Source organism: Pipistrellus hanaki (assembly GCF_964339955.1).
Source record: "Pipistrellus hanaki genome assembly, chromosome: 12".
NCBI lineage: Eukaryota > Metazoa > Chordata > Mammalia > Chiroptera > Vespertilionidae > Pipistrellus > Pipistrellus hanaki.
The window spans coordinates 234,490-258,534 of NC_140514.1; the positions used below are offsets into that span (position 1 = coordinate 234,490).

Below are 24,045 nucleotides of genomic sequence, written 5' to 3' on the forward strand. Positions count from 1 at the left end.
CTGAGCGGCCAGGGAATGGGATGCAGGCATTCCACACTACCCCAGCCGCTATGGGCCTCTGGGCAGAGTGAAAAGGGAGAGGTGGCTCCAGGCCAGAGTGAAAGTGGCGCCAGCAGCCATGGGAAGGAAGGCCATTCTGCACAAGTGAATCTTTGTGCATCGGGCCTCTAGTAGAAAAACAAAACCACAAAGAACCTTCCCTGCTGACGGTGAGGCCAAGGGTCTAACAGGCAGGTTTTTCTGCTATTGTGCCATGAGGCTGTCTGTCTCATTTGGCTTTATTATTGAGGACAGCAGCACATCTTTCCCCTCGGACCCATGATTTGGAAGTTGCCCCACAGTCCCCCACCACCCTGCGCACCCGCCCCCCGCGGTACCTTGTTCCAGGTGATGGTGGGTTCGGGCTCGCCCTGTGAGCTGCATGGCAGCTGCACGTTGGAGCCCACCTCCACCGTCTGGTCGCTGGGAACGCTGCTGAACACCGGGGTGACTGGAAGGCAAGGAGCACAGCTGACACCTTGAACCCCCTGCCCGCCCTCCCTCTGTTCCCTCAGGCCCAGGGCAGAGCTCAGCTGGCCACGTGTCTCCTCCTGGGGTGTCTGCATAGAGAGGAGGGGCTGGAGGGGCCCAGATATCCCTACCCATGAGCAGACTGCAAGCCTGACGGAGCTCCTGTCTGTCCAGGCTCTGCACCCAGCCCCCAAGACCCCGGTGAGCGGGAGGGAATCCGAGGGTGAATGGGGAGGAGGGCCTGGCGGCGATTCAGGAGTTCCCACCCAACAGGCCGCCCAGAGCCCTGGCCGCCCAGGACTGAGCGGGCAAACCCAAAACCCAGAGCCAGCCAAGCCCTGGAGAAGGCCCAGGACCCCATGTCTGCCCTGAGCCTTTCTAGAGACACCAGGCGACCAGGTCCTTCTGAGTGCAGAGAACATGGGGGGCCCTAGCATGCTATAGGGGGGTGTACACAGGAAACAGAACTGTGACACCAGGACACGGTGGGGCCCCCAGACCCAGCGCTGCTGCAGTAACCAGAAAAGGCTGCTTCTTCATGGGGATACCATTGGCCAGGAAAACGATGGTCCATGCACTGACAGGTCGGCCCATCGGAGTCCGTACCAGCACCACTGGGTACACCCGTTACCACAGGCTGCATGCAACCTAATGAGCCGCACGGGACACAGTCCCCTCGGGAGCCCAAGGTCAAGGTCAGTTATTCAAAACAGGTAGAGGTGGCTGTGGGTCATGAGTGCCGTGATTGCCGGTGCAGGAGCCACGTCCACGGGCAGAGTCCCCGCCCCCACCACGCCCACCAGGGGCTGCATCCTGCGCCTACCTCGGGGTTGCACGGTCAGCTGGGCCACGACCCTCTGGGAGCCGATGATGTTGACGGCCTGGCACTCGTACTGGCCCTGGTCGTGGAGGGCAACGGCCGAGATGCGGAGCGTCCCTGAGGACAGCACCAGGTGCCGCCTGTCCACCGACAGCTGGCTCCCTGCGAGGGTGAGGGGCCAGTCAGTCAGGGGGACACGGGTGTGTGTGTGTGTGTGTGTGTGTGTTGCTCAGGAGACTGGGACTTGAGGGACAGAGAAAGACATCGCTGGCTTCGGAGCCAGTGCTCTGAGGGCGGGAGCCGGTGACGGTGGAGACCTGGCGTGGGCCCTACCTCCTTTTGTCCAGGCGATGACTGGCTGTGGGTACCCCTTGGCCTCGCACTGGAAGTCAACAGTCTGGCCCTCGATCACAGTTCTGTCCTTCGGGGTCACGGTGAACTGTGGGAGGGCTGAGGGAGGGGAGACATGGAACACGCGTGAGAAACAGCTTCCCTAGGGAGGCCGGCAGCCTGGGCAGGTGAGGCAGACGCTTGGGGTGAAGAGCAGGAAGCCCAGGGCGGGACTTGGTCTGGTTTTTTTTTTTATTGAAAAAAATGTAACAACAGTGTCCAGTGTGAGCCCATTTCTATAAAAGCATCGGCCACAACGAAGGACATCGACACCAAGTGACCACAGTGCCTGCACGGAGAAGGTGCCGGAAGGTTAACAAACCTCCCCGTGGTTCCCGTGGAGCTGGGAGAACTCGTTTCTCTCGTAGTTCCATTTCTGTTCTCTCCGGAGGCTCTAGCACTCCCCGCCCCCACCTTGTGATTGATGTAAAAACGAACACCCAGCCCTGGCCAGAGCTCAGTGGTCAGCGCGTCGGGTGCGCACCCAGGGTGACAGGTTCACTCCCCAGTCAAAGCAGGTACCTCGGTGGCAGGCTCCCTGGCCCCATGGGGGTGCGTGTAGCAGGCAACCAATCGATGCGCCTCTCTCACATAGATCTCTCTCTCCCCCCCTTCCCCTGCTCTTCCCCCCTCTCTAAAATCAATGGGAAAAATAGCCTTGGGTGAGGATTAACAACAACAAACACTAATAAAGTCAGTATTGAGTCAAGAAGTTGGGAAATGCATAGCACATGTCTTAAAACTCCGGGCTTCCTGTGTCCAAGAATCAACTCTGGGAAATTCCAAAATGTGTGAGGGCTTCCTGATTAATACGCCTGTGCACACACATAAACACGCGTGCACACCCCCCCACATGGTCACCCACAGCGCGCACGGGCCAGAGCTCCGGGTGCCATGGATCACAGCTCCAAACAGCCCGTCCTCTAAAGCTTCTGCGAAGGTGAACGCGTAGGTGGCTCCGGGGCGGGGCCTCTCCTGCCGGGCGTCAGGCGAGGGCACCCCAGGGCCCACGGGCAGGGCTGTGGGCGGAGGGTCCCCAGGCGCGCACCCTGGACGATGATGAAGGCCGTGGCATGGATGCTGTCCAGGCTGTTGGAGGCGAAGCAGGTGTACTCGCCGCTGTCCTCCTGCGCCACGTTCTGGATGTAGAGGCCGCCCGAGGGCGTGATGCTCACGCGGGGGTCGGTGGGCAGGGGCGAGCGGTCCCCGCGGGTCCAGGCGATCGTGGGCAGCGGGTGGCCCGTGGCGCTGCACTCCAGCGTGACGCTCTCGCCGACCAGCACCTCCGTGTTCTGCGGCTGGATTACAAAAGTGGGTCGAGCTGTCACGACGAAACACAAGGAGTTAATCCCTCGAGGTCAGTATCGGCGTTCGCTCGTTTTCTGTTGACGCAACTCATTCTGTCTACGACCGCTAAGCTACTGTCACACAGACACGATTTAACCTCATTTTCCCGTCTTCGCTATTGTTTGTTAAAGAAATACACAGAAAGCCGAAACTGGTGTGGCTCAGTGGATAGAGCGTCGGCCTGCAGACTGAAGGGTCCCGGGTTCGATTCCAGTCAAGGCCATGTACCTTGGTTGCGGGCACATCCCCAGTAGGGGGTGTGCAAGAGGCAACTGATTGATGATTCTCTCTCATCAATGTTTCTGACTCTCTATCCCTCTCTGTGAAAAATCAATAAAATATATATTTTAAAAAAAGAAATACACAGAAAGCCGAAACCGGTGTGGCTCAGTGGTAGAGTGTCAATCTGCGGACTGAAAGGTCCCAGGTTTGATTCCTGTAAAGGGCATGTACCTTGGTTGCTGGCACATCCCCAGTAGGGGGCGTGTAAGAGGCAGCCGATAGATGATTCTCTCTCATCGATGTTTCTAACTATCCCTCTCTCTTCCTCTCTGTAAAAAATCAATAAAATATATTTTAAAAAAAGAAAAAGAAAAGAAATACACAGAGAATAAAGACGGCCTACTGCCTGTGTCACACGAGGAGCAGGACCTGTGAGGGACAGTGATTTCTCCAATGGGACAACGAGGAGAGCCCTTATTTTGGCTTCTCCTGAATCCGTTATGTCACTCTGATCAAGCCTCTCCATAGTTCTTATTGGTATAAAACACTGTTTTTATGTTAGAACATAAAAAATAGTAAGTTTCACAAAACTGCATTGAGAAGCCCTAGCTGATTTGACTCAGTGGCTAGAGCATCAGCCTGTGGACTGAAGGGTCCCAGGTTCGATTCCCAGTCAGGGCACATGTCCGGGTTGCAGGTTTGATCCCCAGTAGGGGGTGTGCAGGAGGCAGCCAATGGACAATTCTCTCTCATCATTAATGTTTCTCTCCCTTTCCCTCTCTCTCTGAAATCAATAAAAAAATATTTTTAAAAAACGATAGGTAAGTAAAAGGTCTCATTTAATTGCTGTGTTATTTCTTCCGACCAACACCCTCATCCAGGATCCCAGAATCCAACATTACATCACCACTTGTTTACAAAGGTCGAGGCCACTCAGAGCCCTCATTTTTCCGCTATGAATGTTCAATCGGACGCTGACGTGTTTATTGACGAGCCGAGGGGGCCTTCTGAAAAAATTCCCAAATGTCTGAATTTAACCAGCACCTGGCCGGCTCAGTGGTTCTGGATAAAGGGAGAGGGGCCTGTGACAGCAAAAGAATCGGGGACAGCCGAAGCCGGTTTGGCTCAGTGGTAGAGCGTCGGTCTGCGGACTGAAAGGTCCCAGGTTCGATTCCGGTCAAGAGCATGTACCTTGGTTGGTGGCACATCCCCGGTAGGGGGTGTGCAAGAGGCAGCTGGTCGATGTTTCTCTCTCATCGACCTTTCTAGCTCTCTATCTCTCTTCCTTCCTCTCTGTTAAAAATCAATAAAATATATTTAAAAAAAAAAAAAAAAAAAAAAAAAGATTCGGGGACAAACCCCATAGTTCCCGAAAGAAACCCGGTTAAGTAGATGGTGCTGCAGTCCTCTGTCACTCCCGAAGGCTCAGGAGCCAGGCTGTAATTACGGCTATAAATGGCCCCAGAGCTCGACGGTGTGGCTCAGTGGTTGAGCACATGCCCAGGTTTCAGGCTCGATCACCAGCAGGGGGCATGCAGGAGGCAGCCAATGGATGGTTCTCTCTCATCATTGATGTCTCTCCCTTCCTCTCTGAGATCAATCAAAACACTTCAACTGTCAGCACAGCCTGGGAACGTATCTGCAAAGGACCAGGGAGCAGGTGTTTTGGGCTTTGCTCCTGCTCAGCTCGGCCCCGCAGCAGAGTGCGGCCACCAACAACTCATGGAGGAATGAGTGTGGCTACATTACGGTAAAATGTAATCGACAGTCACTGAAATGGAATCTCCCACAATTACTACTGATCCTAAAATACCACGGTCCTAAATGCTTAGGTTTTCCAACCCTAGAAGAAGGTAAAACCATTCTCAGTTCTAGGATTTTAAGGAAAATAGGCAGTTGGCCCCATCCAGCCGGTAGGACAGCTCGCAGTCTAGGTGGTCGGGCTGCCTCAGGCAGATTGACTGCTGGGCCTTGTCCCAGGTCTCAGACCCCGTCAGGAGAGCTTTAGGGAGCCTGACTGACAGGCTCCAAGTGTCCCCCAAATAAGGCTACGGCTCCCGGGGAAGAAACAATCTCCTAGAGCTGTGGTTGGCAAACCTCGGCTCTCGAGCCACATGCGGCTCTTTGGCCCCTGGAGTGTGGCTCTTCCACAAAATACCACGGCCTGGGCGAGTCTACTTTGAAGAAGTGGCGTTAAAAGTTTAAGTTTAAAAATTGTGGCTCTCAAGAGAAATGTCAATCGTTGTCCTGTTGATATTTGGCTCTGAGGACTAATGAGTTTGCTGACTGCTGGGGGAGATGGTAAACACTCTGGTCCGCCTAAACGAGTCCCTCGCTGACGCTGTTCCTCTCCGTTGCTCTGAGACACGTTGCTACAGCGCTGCCCCCCGTTGTTCAGTGGGTTCCCCTATTCCTCACGCTCGAGCCCCCGCTCCCCGGGGCCGGAGCCCCAGCGGTTCCCATAGCAGGTGCCCGCGGGGCGCCCTGTGACTGTGATTTGTGGGAGTGGTGTGACAGGGCTTTGATCCAAGCAGGGCATCCCTCTGAGCTGAAATCCGACACCAGGAACTCTCATTCACAGAAAGGGGACCACGTGCTGGGATGTGGCGAACACCAGACCCATTCAAAGACCCGAGACTAAACAAAGAAACCCTCAACAATCACTGGCACCGCCTGACGGTGGCCGGTGGCCGGAAACACCGAGCACCAGGGAACCCGGGATGGCTGGGATGGCTGACGGGGAAGCTCAGGGGGCGCCCGGCGCCCGGAGGCAGTGACAGACACAGCAGTCCTGGCGGGTGGGGGCCCGTGCAGACCACAGGGCACCCAGCGGCTGTGCCCTCAGCAGGAGGGGGCTGGACCGTCCTCCCAGGCCAGGCCCCTCTCATCAAGGTCTCGGGTTAAACATGATGAGTTCTCCGGTTAAACATGGGGACGAGGGCAGGGCACTGAGTCCGACCGAGGCCACAGCTGTGCCTCGCTAGAAGGCCATCTTTTTAAATAGATGCCAAAACTTTCAACCTGGGAATTTTACATGAAAATCCAGATTTTGGCTCCTTTTTCAATAACCAAACCTAACTCGACAGAGACCTCCCTGCCCAACGGGAACACAGGGCCCATGCCCCTGGGGACCAGGGCGACTGGAGGGTCAGAGGTGGGGTGACATCTGCCTGCAGCACTGCCTGCTCGGCTTCCACTGAGTGTCCGTCCCGGATGAGGGACGATGTGGGCCAGGGCCAAGGTCATGACTCCCCTGGGGCCGAGCCCATGGCAGGGGCTTTGGCCAGAGACAGGAGGCTGGTTCCCGCGGCGGCAGCAGCCGGGTGCGGGAGGAGGGAGGGAGGGACACCACCCTGGGAGGAACCCCACGGCAAGGCCGTCACGTACCTGGAGACCCAAAGTACCTGAGGGTCACCTCCTGCGTCTTGGCCTCGCCCGCCGCGTTCTTGGCCATGCACTGGTACACGCCCTGGTCCGTCTCCCGCGTGTTCTGGATCATCAGCGTGCCGTCGTCCAGCAGGTTCAGGCGGGAGTCCGCCTTCATGCTCAGCTCGTTGCTGCAAGGACACGCCCGTCCGTAAGCTCAGGCCCCACCCCAGCCGCGGCTGACCCCGCGTGGACGCTGCATCCCGGGGCCCCAGCGTGTCCCGGGGGACCCTGCCTCTGCCTCGCTGACGGGCCCCGCTGCCTGTCGGTCACTCACACGTGCTCGCCGTGAAGGCAGACCTTTCACAGCGAGTGGATCCCAAGGGAGGAAAAGAACACGGGGGGGGGGCAAACACCACCTTCCCTTTGTGTCCAGACAACGGGCGGAATGTCCACCTTCCTGAAGCCGACCGTGACGGGCTGACAGACAAAGCCCTGCGGGGGCAGCTCCCTGTGCTGGGTACGAGGGCCCTGGGCCCACTCTGCAGACGCCAGCCCTGCCCCCCCTCCCCCTCTCACTCCCCTCCTCCCCCTGCAGCAAGCCCCCAGACAGAAATCCGTCTCCGTCTTGTGTCTGGGTGGGAGCGGTCACCCCGGCCCCCCCACAAGCAGGACCCTGACTGACGTGGCCGCCCCCTGCCATGAGCACCTGACCCGGCGGGGGAGGCGGGCGGGGGGGAGGCGGGCGGGGGGGGGGGGGGGAGGCGGGCGGGGCACAGGCGGCCAGATGTCGGGCCGGGGCCAGGCTCCACATGCCGTGACTGGCTCAGCCATTTTAACTTTTAGGGTCCACTTGTTCATTTATAAAGAGGTGTGAAGGGCTTAAGCCAATCTGCTCTCTCCACCTTTTATTCATTTACTTATTTAACACTTCCACTGATTTCTGAGAGGAAGGGATGGGGGTGACCTGCAGGGTGGGGGCGACCTGCAGGATGGGGGTGACCTGCAGAATGGGGGTGACCCGCAGGGAGGGGGTGACCCGAAGGATGGGGGTGACCTGCAGGTTGGGGGTGACCCCCAGGGTTGGGGGGCCGGCAGGGTGGGGGTGGCCCGCAGGGTGGGGGTGGCCCCGCAGCCCGCCCTGCACCCTCACTTGTTCCGCAGCCAGATGATCTCGGGCTTGGGGTTGCCTTCGGCTCGGCAGGTGAAGAACACCGTGTTCCCCAACGTGACGTCGGCGTCCTGGGGCTCCGACGTGATCCGGGGCCTTTCTGCGAGACAAGGAGCCGGGTTTTGGGGTTCGGGGTCCACCCGCCACGGAACAGCCCCCAGGCCCATCACGGGAGCCCGTCTGGGCCCAGCGGGGCCTCAGCCCAACGGTCCCACCGGTTCCCACCCGCGTGTGGGGCGTATTCCGGGGGGTGTCCCTGCACCCCCCGACGCCCACGCTCACCAGCCCCGGGGCTGTGGGTCGCCGGCCTCCTCCCGGAGCGGAGCCCTCCCGTCTCCGGGAACGGGGAGCGGGGAGCCCTGTCCGCCCACAGCCGGAGCCCGGGCGGCGGAGCCGGGAGGCACCTGCGCCCGGCACGTGCTCGGTCCAGCGGCGCGTGCGCAGCCCGGGCTCTGCGCTGCTCGCCTTTCCCACGGGCAGCCCCGTTGCTTCCAGGAGCCAGAACTCCTTTTAGCACCAAAAGGGCTGAAGCTAAAGGCCAGGCCGGGCCCCTCCGCTTCCCGAGGAGACTGCCCTGCGGTCTGAGGCGGCTCTGCTCTCCCCCGGCTCCTGGGGGCGCCCAGGTGGGAGAACCGGCTCACACCCAGCGAGGTCACCTCAGGGTGCAGAGTGCTCAGCTACCCCCCATGCGCCCTGCAGGCCCTGCCCCCGCCGGCCCCGCCCGCACCCGCACTCCTCTCGGGCCCCTACCCCCAGCCTGCAGGGAGCAACAAGAAGGCAGCAGTGCGCTTCGTTCTGCGCTCTTTGCAGGGACTGCCAAGTAAAACTCAAAAGGCCCACAGCGTGGCTCAGCAGCTGATCGTTGATCTATGACCAGGAGGTCACAGGTTCGATTCCTGGTCAGGGCACGTGCCCAGGTCGCTGACGAGATCCCTAGTAGGGGGCTTGCAGGAGGCAGCTGATTGATGTTTCTCTCTCTCTTCCTCTCTCTCTAAAATCAATAAAAATATTTTTATGAAAGTTTTATAAAAAAGAAATACCTTCTGAGGGAGGGATGGGGGCAAAAAAAAAATCAATAAAATATATAAAATAAAATTTAAAAAAATATTAAAAAAAAAAAAAAAAAAAAGAAAGAAATACCTTCTTACAGACACCACAGAAAGGGCTTTGCACAGAGGTTCCTCCTAGACTGGACTCGGGGGACCCACGGGGACAGGGGCCGCCGGGCCCAGCACGCCCACACGCTCGGCCACGCCCACGCGCGCGCTCACCACAGTCCAGCTCCTCGGGGGTGATGGTGGCCACCGACCGGCCCTGGATGCGCCGGGGGTACTCGCAGGTGGCCGCGGCCTGCGCGTTCCCCGACCGGGCGTAGGCCTTCAGCAGGTCCGCCAGCCACAGGATCTCGCAGTCACAGTGCAGCGCATTCGAGTCCAGCCGCCTGCGGGAAGGAGCAGTGACATCCCGACCCCCGGGCCTGCACCCTCCGTCCCTGCACCCTCGTCCCAGGCCGTCCTCACATCGACTCGCTGCACCCTCAACCGTCCCAAGGTCAGGGTTCATTTCTTGATTTTTAAGTCACGCATATTCTGCAGCCAAGTGCTACTTTGCAAAGGGTTGTCTTCATTATTCTTTTTGTTAATCCTCACCTGATGTTTCCCATTGATTTTTTTGTGTGTATGTGGAAGGGAGAGGGTGAGACAGAGAGAGAAACATCTATGTGGGAGAGACACACCGATTGGCTGCCTCCTGTATGCACCCCAACCAGGGCCGGAGCCTGCAACCGGGGGACATGCCCCTGACAGGAATCGAACCCAGGACACTCCAGTCTACAGGCCAACGTTCTATCCACTGAGCCAGACCAGCTTCGGCTGGGGGTTATGTCTGGATCCAGCTCATAAAGCACAAATCTCAGGGACGAGTGTTCCTGAAAGTGCTGCTCAGCAGGAGAGGCGCTCCCTCCCCCCTCCTGTCCTCCTCCTCGGGGAGGGGAATGTCCGCTGTGTGGGGGACACAGCCCACAGGGAGACGCTAATGCTGCGGGGACAGGGGCGCCACACGACATGGTGGCTGGTTACCTAACAGGTGTGGGGAACAGACCCGCTCAGGCAGGGGCTGTGCGGCTCACCGAGGAGGCTCTCTGGGCCCAGAGCTAAGGTGTGGGAGCGTGAGGTGACCTCCCCATCTGGGTCCACACGGCAGGCCTAGGCGGCCTGTGATGTCACCCCACCCGTCACCCTTCTTCCCCTGGACACAGGCCCCACTGGGAACTGGGGGCAGAACTGGTCCTCTGCCTGGATGGTCACGTCTCTGATGACCCCATGGCGGGGTGTGCTGGCTCCCCAGGAGGAGAAACCAAGGGTTCGGGGATCTGTAAGTAGGGAGGGGTGAGGTGCTGCCCAGCAGGCAGAGACCTCGAGTTCGGTCCCCCATCAGGAGGGACACCGCCCTGAGCTTGGGCCCTCAGGTGGGGCGGCTGCGGGGACTGGAGCACGTGCCTGGCTCCCTCGGACCCGGCGGCCCCTCAGAATAGCAAGTCCTCTGTGTGTGTATGGGACAGGCCGTGGCGGAGCGGCGACCACAAAACCTAGGCGCTCATCGACGGAGCAAAGCGGGGACAAACAGGGCAGAGAAGAGAGGATGGAGGCTGAAGGACTGGCTCTGCCTGAAACAGGCTGGGCACAGACCTATGCCTCACCCCGTGGCCGGGCGGCGTGGTGGGCTGTCCGGGCCCCCCGGCCGCGTCTCTGCCTCGCTCCTGTGTATCCCTCCCCGCAGCACGCATCCTGTCTCCCCCAGAACGTGAGCTTTACTTTGGCCGATGACGGCTTTATCCTCAAGGACGAATAATAAATGGTGACAAGAGTCTGTCTCATTTCCTCAGTGCGGTCCGCTGTACTGAAGAGCTAATGATTGGAACCATGGCTCAAACCGAAAGGAAAATCAAGCTTTTCCCATCAGGGCGCTGCTCTCTCAGTCTGTTATAAGGATGACTCAGGCCGAAACCGGTTTGGCTCAGTGGATAGAGTGTCAGCCTGCGAACTGAAGGGTCCCGGGTTCGATTCCGGTCAAGGGCATGTACATTGGTTGTGGGCACGTCCCCATTAGGGGGCGTGCAGGAGGCAGCTGATCAATATTTCTCTCTCATCATTGATGTTTCTAACTTTCTCTCCCCCTTCCTCTCTGTAAAAAAATCAATAAAATATATATTTTTAAATGACTCAGTGTGAGAAATATTACTTTGGACAAACAGGTCCACTCCATGTGTTTACGGACATGTACCCCTAAAGGCTGGCATGGACCATGGAGCGGGGGCTCCTCCGTGGACTGTATTTCCACGGGGGACATAGGCAGCATGAATTAAAGTCAAGGTGGAGACGTGGAAATGGCTTTTGAAATGCCGTATCCACCTACAGAGAAAGAGCTGACTGCCATACGCCCGGGGCCTGCTAACGGGTGGATCCATCCCGAGTGGGTCCCGCCTCCTGAGCTGCACCCAGAGGGAGACACCCACCTCGCCACACCCCGGACGGAGCCCGGGGGTGGGGGGGGGGGGGGAGGGGGCGGGAAAGACAGCACGACTTACAGTCTTTTCATGGAGGCCAAGTGGTTAAATGTGCCTGGGACCAGGTGTGCGATCCGGTTGTTGTGCAAGAACCTGTGGAAAGAGACAAGAACCTGCTTTTAAAAAGATGTCTTAGCTGTACAGGGAAGATCACAAGCAGCAGAACAGATCTACTTTTTAAACCACAATGTCTGCGTCTGTTCAACACCAAAGAGAGGAAGAACGAGTCCAGAAGAGAAGTCAACTGATTGATCGCCATCCCCACGAAAGAAGAAACTGTTAGCCCTGCTTCGGAGCTGCGGTTCGGATATTCTACCAGAGCCTCTCCAGGTGTTTTAACAGACAATGGCCTCAACCCCATCCCAGCAGAAGGCTGAGCCAATGGCCATGCCCACACCCTAGCCCTCCCCTGCCCCGCCCCATCAAGCCCCACCCCTCCCTGATTGGCCCCGCCTCCTGTCAGGTCCTTAGGCACTCACAGCCGTTCCAGCTTGGGCAGATGCTGGAAGGACTCGGGGTCCAGGGTCTCTATCTGGTTGAAGTGCAGGTATCTGGAGAAGTCAAAAAAGAAAGACAATTTTAATTACCGAATTCTCAGCTGAAATTTGCTTTCTAAAGTCATTTCAAATTCCTATTTTTTCTGAAGTCATTTCAAATTCCTACGTCAGTAGATGATTCTAGAACTAGAAAGGCTCAATACACCTGCAAACCCGGCTGACTTGCATGAAAACGCACAGGGACGCTGGTCAGACACCCAGCCACGTTCCCGTCACACTGGGGAACGGAGGGGGTAACACTCTCTCACAACACCAGGACCTCTCCGGCCGTCACTCAGACCTGCCACTTACACGTGGGTTCGGGGGAGGGAGCCATGTTAACGCGGCATGGTCAGCTACAGAAGCTATCAGGGAATCGAGAGAGGAAAACGGCCCGAATCCCTGAGAGGATATGCTTCCTCGAAAGCCTCCTGACTGATACAGGGAGCACCCCGAGTCGTATTCTCTGCACATGAGATGTCTCCACTCCTGATTTTCCTGAATACTGCTTTCCTCCCTCTGAAAAGTGGTGTTTTTTCCCCTGAAGTCAAACACTTCTGGGTGCTTCTGCTGGAGGCCCCCCTGCCCCACGCCCAGGCGCCCTCCTCACCGAGCACACGCTTACACGCCAGGTCCCTCCCGGACTCTGGGACAGGCAGCCGTGACAGCACAGCGCCCGCGGTCCTGGGCCCGTGTCATGAGTACAGACAGAGAGAAGTTTCTCAAAACTCACGCTCATCCTCAGAGACTCCTTCCCGGAGCACTGACTCCGGGGTCACCACCTCCCTGCCTGTGTCCCCTCCTGCAGGCGTGGGGTCTCCCAGGCCCAGCCAGCCCCCCAGGACACCTCGGACCAGTGACTGAGTCTTTCCGGAGGGCGAGGCGGGCCTCGGGGGACCTGCCGACCTCAGGCCTCAGCACCCAGAGCCAGGTCACGCCCCTCCTCTGGCCTCTGTCATGGGGCAGAGCCTGCAGGAGCCCGGATCCAACCAGAACCTCCCACAGCAGCTCCGGCTCCACTGGGCAAGTGCTTCTTGGGCCACATGCACCCGCGTGTGGTTCCGGGGAGCCCAGCCCAGCTCCGCCCAGAGGGTTCCGACCTGCCAGCCGCACATGCAGCCCGGGCCGCGCAGGGCGTGAGGCTGCTGCGGCTGACAGCTGCCTCCCGTCCCCGAGAAGTGGACAACACAGAGCTCCCGCACAGCATCAGCTCAGCTCAGCGGCCAAACGGGCCCAGCCAAGCCGAACGGAAAAACTCCCTTTCCCAGGAATCCTCCTCAAAACCAGCTGCTGACTGCGCAGCCAAGGAGGAATTCCCGGGAGCCAGCCCTCGGCGTGCACGGACGGGAAACACGTGCAGAGCTGTTCTCCCCACGGCAATGAAATCATCCCGGACGCACAAACAGGAAGCGGGACAAGGACAGCCACTCCCCGTCCGCACGGCCCCGCCCTGTCCCCGAAGGACCTCTCCTCTCCGCGCTCGGACCCGTCTGCACGTCTGTCTCTCACTCTCATCGCGGGTACCGGGGGTTCGGGACGAACAGTCATGTGGCCATGGGAGGCCCACACGCACAGCATGCGTCATGCACACGGCGGACACGGGCAGGGGCCCCTGAGAAGCACCGGCAGGACGGGCCACTTACAGTTGTTCTAGGGAGGAAAGTCCCTGAAAGGCTTGCCTGTCAATCGCCTGGATCTCATTCTTGTACAGATAGCTGAAACAAGAAAGGAGCGTTAGCGGCTGGGCCCGCCGGGACTGCAGACGCGGGGGCGGGCACGAGGACCCCACGCGGGGCGTGGGCTATCCCGTCCCCACCCGGTTCCAGGGAGATCAGTGAATCCGGGGAGCAGCCCCCCACACCTGCCGCTTCAGAAGTGACAGGTGCACAGGTGGGCGGGGCTCAGGGGTTGGGCATCAACCTAGGAACCAGAAAGTCACGGTTCGATTCCAAGTCACTTTCTTTAAAATATGTATATTTGTGTTGATTTCAGAGAGGAAGAGGGATAGAAACATCGGTGATGAGAAAGAATCACTGATTGGCTGCCTCTGCACGACCCACTCTGGGGATCAAGCCTGTAGCCTGGGCCTGTTCCCTGACCATTACCGGGAGTTGAACCGTGACCTCCTGGTTCCTAGGTCAACGCTCACCTGGGTTGCGGGCTCTATCTCCAGCACGGGGCGTGCAGGAGGCAGCCGATCCATGCTTCTCTCTCGTCATGGATGTTTCTCTCCTTCTCCCTTCCTATCTGACATCAATAAAAAAATATATTTTTTAAAATGCCTTCGGGTCGGAAGGACAAACTGAGTGGGGTCTGTCCACCTGTCTCCTCGCAGGACTGGCTCCCAGCATAGCCCTCCGGCTCCGTAGCTGGGCCTCGGGGAGCCCCAGAGCATCATGGGAACTAGGGGAGTCCTGGGCTCAGACTCCTGCCCCGGGCGCTCCCCCGGCGCCAGGCGGGCAGGGCACGGACCGCACGCCCTCTCCTGCGGCTGGCCTTCCGGTAGGTCCGTGACCGGTTCTCACCCACCCGCTCCGCCCAACAAGCGACACTTCCCCCCATGATGCACTGCGCGTCCAGAACCACGTGTCCAGAACCACGTGTGTCACCGCCTTCCAGTGAGCAACGAGGGGCCAAGTCCGTTAACCAGACCCTGCGCCGCTGCCGCTAACGATAACGCCCGCTCCCTCATTGCGGACCTGCCGGGCGGCCTCGCTGAACCCCAAACCTCACACACACCGCCAGACGCCGGCCACAGCGGCCGTGCCCACAGGAGAGGCCGGGCCCGAGGTTCCTGGGCCCGAGGTTCGTGAGCCAAGCCGCGTGGGTTGGACCCTGGCTGCCCGCGACGAGCCGTGTGGCCCTCCTGCCTTGGTTCCCTCCCGGTGGAACAGAGAGAACAGCCAGGCTGACAGGGTCACTGCGACCATAACCAGGCGCTAAGAGTGCAAGGCCCGCGGGCGCTTCAGGCCATGCGAGCTACACGGGGAGGAGGGAACTTTCGCCTGGGAGGAGGGAACTTCCGGCGGGGAGGAGGGAACTTCCGGCGGGGAGGAGGGAACGTCCGGCCGGGAGGAGGGAACTTCCGGCCGTTCCTTCCGAACAACACTGACACCTTGGCCACCGTTCTGCGGGCACTTTAAAAAAGCACGAGATGGCGCAGCCGGAGTAGCTCAGGGGGTGAGCGTTGACCTAGGAACCGGAGGTCACAGTCCGGGCACAGGCCAGGGTGCAGGCTTGATCCCCAGAGTGGGGCGTGCAGGAGGCAGCCAATCAGTGGTTCTCTCTCATCACGGATGTTTCTCTCCCTCTCTCCCTCTCCCTCTCTGAAATCAATACAAATATATGTATTTTTAAAAGAAAGCGAGCGTAAGGAATCCTGGGAAGGAGCACAGAGACACGTGGGCTGGGCCCGCTCAGTGGTTTGAGCACTGGCCCACACACTGAAGGGTCATGGGGAACCTGGTTGCAGGTTCGATACCTGGCCAGGATCCAGGCAATGTGGGAGGCAACCAATCAATGTGTCTCTCTCACATCGATGTTTCTCTCCCTCTCATTCCCTCCCTACATCCCTTTCACTCTCTAAAAATGAATGAAATGTACCTCCCGTGAGGATGAACAACAGACAGATGGACGGACGGACATACAGAAAACACGTGGACCAGACGAACATGCGCACACACGTGTCAGTGAAGGCACCGGGCCGTCACTGGTTTTCACAGAACCCCCTTCCAGAACCAACGGCCAGTGCGTCTCGGCGTGAACGCCCATCAGGGACATCGAAAGCGTGAAGGTCCTGCTTCCCAGAAGTCGCTGGGTCCCGGCAGGGGGGACCCTCGCCTGCGGACACACACCTGGGCACTCACTGGCCACGGCGGCCGCAGCGATACGCTGTAGCGACGTCTCGGACACGGAGGCCAGTCCACGCCCTCCCTCGGTGCTCGTGCACACCAGACGCGCTCCGTGGGCTCGGGGGCCCGGGAAGGAGGCTGGGCTGGAAGCAGTGGACAGCGGAGCCCCCAGGACCCTTCCGCCATGGCTCACGGCTCTCCTGCTCCTGGTCTCCCCTTCCCGCCTGACCGTCCCCATGCCCGGCGCCTGGGGACAGTGGCCTCACGGGTGCGCTGGGGGGAAGGCAGAGCGGGAGGCTGGGGCAGGAGCCCCCGAGGGGGGTCAGGGACTAGGTTTAGAGGAACCACTTGAAAGAGTGGAAGTGAGAAGCGAGGACCCCCACGCCTTCACATCAAATACATTTGCAAAGTCACACATTGCTCCCAAGTGGTTCAAACCAAATGCAAAGTGAAGGCACACTGCTCACACTGCGGCTGAGCGGAGCAAACACACAAAGAAAACGACAGAAGTAAGCGGAGGCCTGACCCTCGCTGTGAAAAGGGGCCCTCGTGCTCAGTGATGTCACAGAGAATGAAAAAGCACCCACACGCTCTGCCACAAGGGACAGAGTAAACATCTACACGTTGCGCTTCCAAGTGTCTTCACTGAGGAAAACGTACTTTAACGAACAGAGTTCCAGTGAGCTCTGCAGTCAAGAACCACCGACACCTAAAGTCAGAAGTATTCCAGCCCGGCCGGCCTGGCTCCGGGGCTGAGCGTCGACCTAGAAACCAGGAGGTCACGGTGCAATTCCTGGTCAGGGCACAGGCCGGGTTGTGGGCTCGATCCCAGTGTGGGGCGTGCAGGAGGCAGCTGATCTGTGATTCTCTCATCATTGACATTTCTCTCTCCCCCTCTCCCTTCCTCTCTGACATCAATAAAAATTTTTTTTTTAAAGATAACCTTTAAAAAACACACAACACACTGATTCTAACATGTACATCAACACCAACCACGTGACATTAAACATGGACATCACTTAAAGGTGCTCAGATTCACGTATAACATACCCCCTTTCCCCCAAAAAAGATATGTATCCCTCGTGAAAATAGTTCCATTCAGAAAGGTAGCTGAGTTCTGAAAGACTGCTTCTGCCCATAGCATGCGACACAGCCTCTGACCTGCCAGCCCAGGTATGCGCCCGGAGCGGTTTTTCTTTCTATAATTTCACAGCCCCCGAGGCAGGAAGACAGTGCTTCCCCCCGTCACAGCCCGAACTGCAAACCCCCGCAGGCAGGCCGATGGTCCCGCCTCGTAAGTTAACTGCCATCTGTTTCCGAATCTGACTGCACAGCGAGAGGAGGCGAGGCGCCCGGAGGCAGGAGGGGGGAACGGAGCGACATTCCACAGGGCTCCGGGGCCTCCTCGCGGGGAAGCCAGTCCTCAGTCCTCGAGGGAAGCCGCCTGCTCTGGACGCTCCTGTCTTACACCGAGGCCGGCCCTCCCGTCCCCGCGGAGGCCCGACTCTGTCTGAGTGATCTTCCGAGGCCCCGATCTTAACTCCACTCACCCCACTGCACTGAGGCCGAGCAGCCAGACCCAGAGCCAACAGCCCTCCACGCTCAGGACAGGTAAACCCCCCCCCCCCCCCGCCCCGGCCATTTCCGTTTCCTCCAGACACCAGAGCTCGGTAGGAAGTGGCGGCTGCACAGAATGCACATGGGACGCAAGGCGCTCGGCAGGACGGCCCCCACGCGGACTTACAGGTACTTGAGGTTCTCCAGGTCCGCGAAGGCCCCGCCCGGGATGCTCCGGATCTGGTTGTTGTTGAGGAGCCTGAGGAGGGAGGTGCCGTCAGATTCCACGCTCGTCCCCGGGCACCAGAGGCCATCCCCCCGCCAGGATGGCGGCCGCCACGGGAACACGGGGCCTCGCCACGCACGGCCAAGGCCAGTATGTGAGGATCACAGTGTGTGAGGACCTAGGTGTGCGAGGATCACTGGTGTGTGAGGACCCGGGTGTGCGAGGATCACCGGTGTGTGAGGATCACCGGTGTGTGAGGATCACAGGTGTGTGAGGACTGAAGGTGTGCGAGGATCACAGGTGTGTGAGGATCACAGGTGTGTGAGGACCCGGGTGTGCAAGGATCACAGGTGTGTGAGGATCACAGGTGTGTGAGGACCCGAGTGTGTGAGGATCACAGTTGTATGAGGATCACAGGGGTGCGAGGATCACAGGTGTGTGAGGACTGAAGGTGTGCAAGGATCACCGGTGTGTGAGGATCACAGGTGTGTGAGGACTGAAGGTGTGCAAGGATCTCAGGTGTGTGAGGATCACAGGTGTGTGAGGATCACAGGTGTGTGAGGATCACAGGTGTGTGAGGACTGAAGGTGTGCAAGGATCACAGGTGTGTGAGGATCACAGGTGTGTGAGGATCACAGGTGTGCGAGGATCACAGGTGTGTGAGGACCCGGGTGTGCAAGGATCACAGGTGTGCGAGGATCACAGGTGTGCGAGGACCCGGGTGTGGGAGACCCGGTGTGCTGTTTCCCTGGGCCGCAGGGGGCAGACTCACAAGGTGTTGAGGTTCCGCAGCCTCTGGAAGGCCCCGGGCTGGATCTCTCGGATTCTGTTGAAGCGAAGATCCCTGTGAGGAGAGGAGACAGACGGTAAGAGGCGTGGCGGCCGCCACGCTGCTCTGTGGTAGATATCCCGTTCTGAGACAGCGAGGAAGCGCTGGCCGCGGTCATACTGTCCGCCTGCACGTTGGAGGGTTGTGGGTTCGATTCCCAGCCAAGCACTTGGGTTGCAGGTTGGATCCCCAGGCTCGGCTGAGGCCCATTCAGGAGGCACCGATCGATCGCTCAATCGATGTCTCTCTTTCTCTCCCCTCCCTCCTGAGGGACACCCAGTGGCAGGTGAGGGTTCACAAAAACAAACAGAACAACACTAACCAAGCGAGCACCGAGGACACGGAGCCTCAGGGACCCTCCTCGCTGGGGCCGCCTCGCACAGCTCCGTCCCCGAGGCACCCTCAGGCTCTGAGCATTATCCCGGGTGGACGAAGGGACACTAACACCCCCACCCGCCTCGGCCGCTTAGCAGAGGGGAGGCGTGGCACACACACACACCGAGCAGACACGGACGCAGGCCCTCCTCCCGCTGCCCTCCCTACGTCCACCCTCAGCCCTTCCCGTGGGGACAGGTCAGTGCCAGCACCGGGCCTCTCCTGTTAAAGCCAGCTGTGCCAGGAGGTCAGGGTTCGAGTCCCGGTCAGGGCACAGGCCTGGGTAGCGGGCTCGATCCCCAGTGAGGGGCGTGCAGGAGGCAGCCGATCGATCGGTGGTTCTCTCTCCTCATGGACATTTCTCTCTCTCCCCCCATTTCCCTTCCTTTCTAAAATCAATAAAAAAAAAAAATTTTAAATAAAACCAAGTGGGCAATATAATTCCCAATTTTTTATTTTTTTTTTACTTTTAAAACGATGACTCGTGTGCCTGGCAGACTGTGGCTCCCCCTCCCCCCCCCATGAGGCCTCGGGGGCCACTGCTTCCACTCCACACAGTGCCGGGCTCAGCGCGAACAATGGAACCGCTCTTTACAACCCAATAACCACTTCCAGCAACAACACTAACGGGAAGGAACCTGCCCTAAACCCAGCAATTAACAAGCCCTTCAGAAATGCTCCCAGCTTGTCCCCACCCCCGCCTCATGCCCCCCCTGCAGGGGCCGAGGGGCTCAGGGCCAAGAGGGGCTCCGGGCCAAGGGCGGGGACAGGGAGGCCACAGCTGTGCTCTGCACCTGCCCATCGGGCCCCACCCCCCTCCCGCCCCCCTCGGCCAACAGCCAGCGAGAGCTCTGAGGCCGTGGTCGGCACACTGCGGCTCGAGAGCCACACGCGGCTCTTTGGCCCCGTGAGTGTGGCTCTTCCAGAAAACACCACGGCCCGGGCGAGTCTATGTTGAAGACGTGGCGTTAGAAGAAGTTTACGTTTAAAAAACGTGGCTCGGCTCTCAGAAGAAATGCCAGAGGCTGTGCTGTTGGGCTCTGTGGATGAATGAGTTTGCCGACCACGGCTCTGAGGCTTCCCTCCAAGGAGCGGCCGCGGTGAGGCCGGGGGTCGAGTCTGAGTCTAGAAAGCTCCGGAAAGCGCCAATGGGACGGCGAGCTCCTGCGGACGGAGCGTAGCCGAGAGCCCGGCGGAACCTTCCCCTGCAGCGCGGGCAGAGCCTGGAGCCCCGGCCCCTCTGCCTGAGCTGGGGTGGGGGGTGGGAGAGGCCATCGCCCCAAAGGCAGGTCCCTGACCGGCAAAGCTCCGCCGACGGCGGTGACACCGGTGCAGAGGAGCCGGGGTGCGGGCCCGGGAGCCACGGCACTCTCTGCCAACACCGCGGTGCCGTCAGGAGGAGCCCGAGCGGAGGACCCAGCGCCGGGCCTCGCGGGCGGACAGGCGACCCCATCTGGACGCACCACAGCTGCCCCGGTGGCCCCGGCAGCACAGGACGGCCCCCTAGAAACCACCGTTTTAGGGCAAGGCCACGGGGAAGGCCACGGCCCACTCCGCCTTCTCTGGCGGGTAGCTACCACAGAAACACGTAGCAGGGGCGGTGCTGGGGGGCAGGCTGGGGGCACCAGGGGCTGGTGTTGGGGGGAGAGCTGGAGGCGGGACAGGAACCAGTGAGGAGGAACCTACTCGGGCAGGACCAGGAACCTGCCTGCTGGTGCCTCTGCCAGGGGCGACCGGAGGGGGGCCGGGCTGCAGGCCGGTGCTGGCTCCGAGCCCGTGGGATTCGCTCCCGGGACGGTGCCTCCAGCACAGCTGCTGGCCTGCAGGGAGGGCGGGGAGGGAGCCACGGCCTGCTGGGCGCACACAGCCGGCAGCTGCCCGGGCCCCGCGCCAGGTTCCCAGGGCCAGGCTCCAAACCAGAGCACATCCCGGCCAGCGGGGCTCAGGGGTTGAGCATCGACCTCTGAACCAGGAGGTCACGGCTCGATTCTGGGTCAGGGCACAGGCCCGGGATGCAGGCTCCATTTCCAGGGGCCTGCCAGAGGCAGGCAATAGTGACTCTCTCATCATTGATGTTTCCCTCTCTCCCCCTTCCTCTCTGAGATCGAAAAAAAATATGTTTTATAAACAACAAGACCCAGTACCTGGCCTGTGCGTATTTTAGGTAAAAAGCAAAAAATAAATAACCAGGGCCGGGAAGAGGCGTGGTATTCGGACGAAGCGTCCACATCCAGGTCCCGACTCCACGTCCAACCACAATCCCTCCGGGCGGACGGGCCGGACGGGGCCACTGGGGAGTGGACACCGGAGGGCCGAGTCCCGCCCGCTCTCCGGGGGCTGCCCCGGGCCTTCCACAGCCACAGGCCGGCGGCGGCCCGTTTATTAACAGCCGCACGGGGACCGGGACGGAGGCGCCGGCCGCTGTGGCCACGCTCACAGCCCAGCCGTCCACGGGCGGCCGTCCGGTCGGCCCCGGCCTCGGCCTCTTCCGGGCGGGGCGTGCTCAGGCACCTCCCTGCATCTCCCGCGGGAACGGTCTGCCGCAGACACGAGCTGACAGCACCGTTCCCACGACCGGTCGGGGAGCAGCCACCGGGACGAGTCGCTGTCCGGGGACCAGAGCCCTGGGGCCCCCCCCGGCCGGGCCTGCAGGGGGTCAGACTCCGGCCTCTGCCTCTGCCAACAGTGCGTCTCCGGGGCCGCTCCGTCCTCAGCCCTTTTCCTCACACTGTGCCTTTGTGGTCTGGGGGCCCCAGAGGACTGGGAGCCCCCGTGTGGACTGAGGGCTGGGGAGCCCCGTGAGGACTGAGTGGCCCCATGAGGACTGGGGGGCCCCGTGAGAACTGGGGACCCCCTGTGGACTTGGGGCCCCGTGTGGCTGCTCCCTGCCCCCCACCGGGAGCAGCAGGACTTGCAGGGGAACAAGAGGCAGCGAACTCCGCCCCGGTCTTTGGGGACCCGGGTCTGCGCCAGGATGGATGACGCTCAGGCACGTGTCACCCCCCATGGGCAGCCACGCCTGCTCCAGCCGAGTTTCTCAAATTAAAACCACGTGAGGTCAGCGAAGGCGCGGGAGCAGGGCCCGCTGGGGAGCACGTGTCTCCGTCAGGCCGGCGGGCGGGCCGGGGATGCTGAGGGGCCGGGGACGATGCCGGCCGCTCCACGGCACCCGGTGCGGCCGCAGCCCCCCCCACAGCCGCCGGCGGGAGGAGGCGGGGCCCCGGGTGCAGAGGCGCAGGTGCCGCTGCGTCACGGAGAAGCTGGCGGAGCGAGGAGGTCTGGATGTCACGCCGAGGAGCCGCCACGAAGGCTCTTCCCCGGCTCACTAACGACCAGCATCGACGGGCCCCACGCTGGACACCCGCCACACGCCTCTGCCGGCGACATCGCCCGGCCACGGACCTTCCCACCACCCGGCATCACCCGGGGAGGCGCGGGCGGAGCGGACGGGCCTGGGGGCTCCCGTCCTGCCCCGACCGGCGGCCCCGGCTGCCCAGCGGGACGCCTGTGGGTCCACACCAGCTGCCCGCGCTCAAGGCCCCTTTGTTCCCGCCCGGGGCCGGGACCGTCACCGGGGCAGCGGGCCTCGCATTCCAGGCCTCACCGGATTCCAGCCCGGTGACCACATCAGCACCGAGGCCGCGGGCGCTGCACACAAACAGGCCTCACGCCACCCACCCCACCCCGGGCCGGCCAGCGCCTGCCGGAGAGGAACCCGACCTCGGCCCCCCATCGGCCCAGGGGGAACCGGACTCCGTGGCCGCACTGTTAACAGGGGAAATCCCCAAAGGCAGAGTCTCCTCCTGGGGGGGGGGGGGGGGGAAGAGGGGGAGGGGAACTCCCGGGAAACCAGGCCCACCCGTCAGGCCGACCCAGTGACCGGCAGGGACAGAGGCAGGTGCCCGAGGGCTGGCGGGCGCCTCAGGGAGGGACCCAGATCCATCAGACCCCCCACCCCCACCCCGACAAAGAGCAGCCACGGATCGGGGGGCGAGGGCGGCACCCACACAGCTGACCCTCTGCACCTCAGCCAGAACCCCATACAGGAGGCACCAGGCCAGGACGTGAGGGATCCTAGGGCCCGTGACCTGTGACCTTTTTAAATAAATAAAATAAAATAAAATAAAATAGGGAGAGAGAGATTTTAAAACCCTGTGGACCCTGACTCACATAAAACCATGCACGTGCACACACACACACACACACGCACACACATGTGTACACACACGTGCACACACGCACACACGTGCACATGGGAAGGTGACACTGGCAGGATGTCAGAGATGAACACGTTACAATGTCAGAGGCAGCCCTGCGGCTATTTTTGGACATCAGAGTGGAAATCGGAGTCCAGGCCGCACTCACTCCCTGCACCGTCCTGGTTCCAGATCCCTGGACAGAGGGGGGTGGCTGACAGGAGTGGCCGCTGGCCACACGTGGACTGGCCGCCTTGGTCCGACCCACCCAGACCCACGGGGCGGTCACCAGGATTGCTGTTGGCAGGGCCCTGGCGAAGAGAACCAGGGGGGAGAGGGCGGGAAGGAGGGAGGGAAGGAGGGAGGGAGACCCATACGATCGACCGGCTGCCTGTAAGGACCGCCTCGCAGGCCTGTGGACGGAGCCACGGGAGAGCCGCTGAGCCCGGAGGTTCTGAAGGCCCAGTCCCCCGCTCACACCGAGCGGGCTGGTTCTGAGCCCGTCGCCCGATCGGACTTGACCACCTGTGGATGCTCACCTGCTGGACTCACAGGACTGATTTCAATGTGGGGACCCCCCCCCAAACCACCTCCTCAGAAACCCCTTCAGGAACATTGACACCTGACCACGAGATGTGGCCCTGAGTTAACCGTCCGACGCCCAGCACGCGGTGCAGACCAGGTGGTGTAACAGAGATTGTAACTTGCAGGGAACGGGTTAACGGGGGCCCAGCTGCCCTGGCTGAACGGGTTAACGGGGCCCAGCTGCCCTGGCTGAACGGGTTAACGGGGCCCAGCTGCCCTGGCTGAACGGGTTAACGGGGGCCCAGCTGCCCTGGCTGAACGGGTTAACGGGGCCCAGCTGCCCTGGCTGAACGGGTTAACGGGGCCCAGCTGCCCTGGCGTCAGCGACACGGAGGGAGGGACAGTCCCGTTCCCCCACTGGGCAGGCGCCCAGGCTGGCCGGCCGCACATTTCTGCACCGAGGCCAAGCCCCGCTGAGCCCGGCTGATGGTGTTTATTGTCGCTCTCCAGGCCTCAGACCCTTGTGTTTGATTCCGGAGGAAATGGGTCATCAAACAGA

At 60.6% G+C, this 24,045-nt stretch overlaps 1 protein-coding gene across 2 annotated transcripts in view; it reads right to left on the reverse strand.

Annotated features, from left to right (window-relative positions):
- The window catches only part of PXDN (peroxidasin), a 45,096-nt gene that overhangs the window by 11,930 nt on the left and 9,121 nt on the right, over positions 1-24,045 (reverse strand). Inside the window, exons 2-13 of one of the 2 annotated variants that reach the window (XM_084900055.1) lie at positions 18,334-18,405; positions 17,523-17,594; positions 13,571-13,642; positions 11,871-11,942; positions 11,413-11,484; positions 9,098-9,267; positions 7,809-7,926; positions 6,677-6,846; positions 2,769-3,041; positions 1,664-1,780; positions 1,334-1,492; positions 378-490 (exon numbers count right to left, since the gene is read on the reverse strand). In XM_084900055.1, the coding sequence (XP_084756181.1) occupies positions 378-490; positions 1,334-1,492; positions 1,664-1,780; positions 2,769-3,041; positions 6,677-6,846; positions 7,809-7,926; positions 9,098-9,267; positions 11,413-11,484; positions 11,871-11,942; positions 13,571-13,642; positions 17,523-17,594; positions 18,334-18,405 (1,480 nt within the window). The remainder of the gene's footprint in view (positions 1-377; positions 491-1,333; positions 1,493-1,663; positions 1,781-2,768; positions 3,042-6,676; positions 6,847-7,808; positions 7,927-9,097; positions 9,268-11,412; positions 11,485-11,870; positions 11,943-13,570; positions 13,643-17,522; positions 17,595-18,333; positions 18,406-24,045) is intronic. The other variant, XM_084900056.1, reaches the window with a different exon arrangement.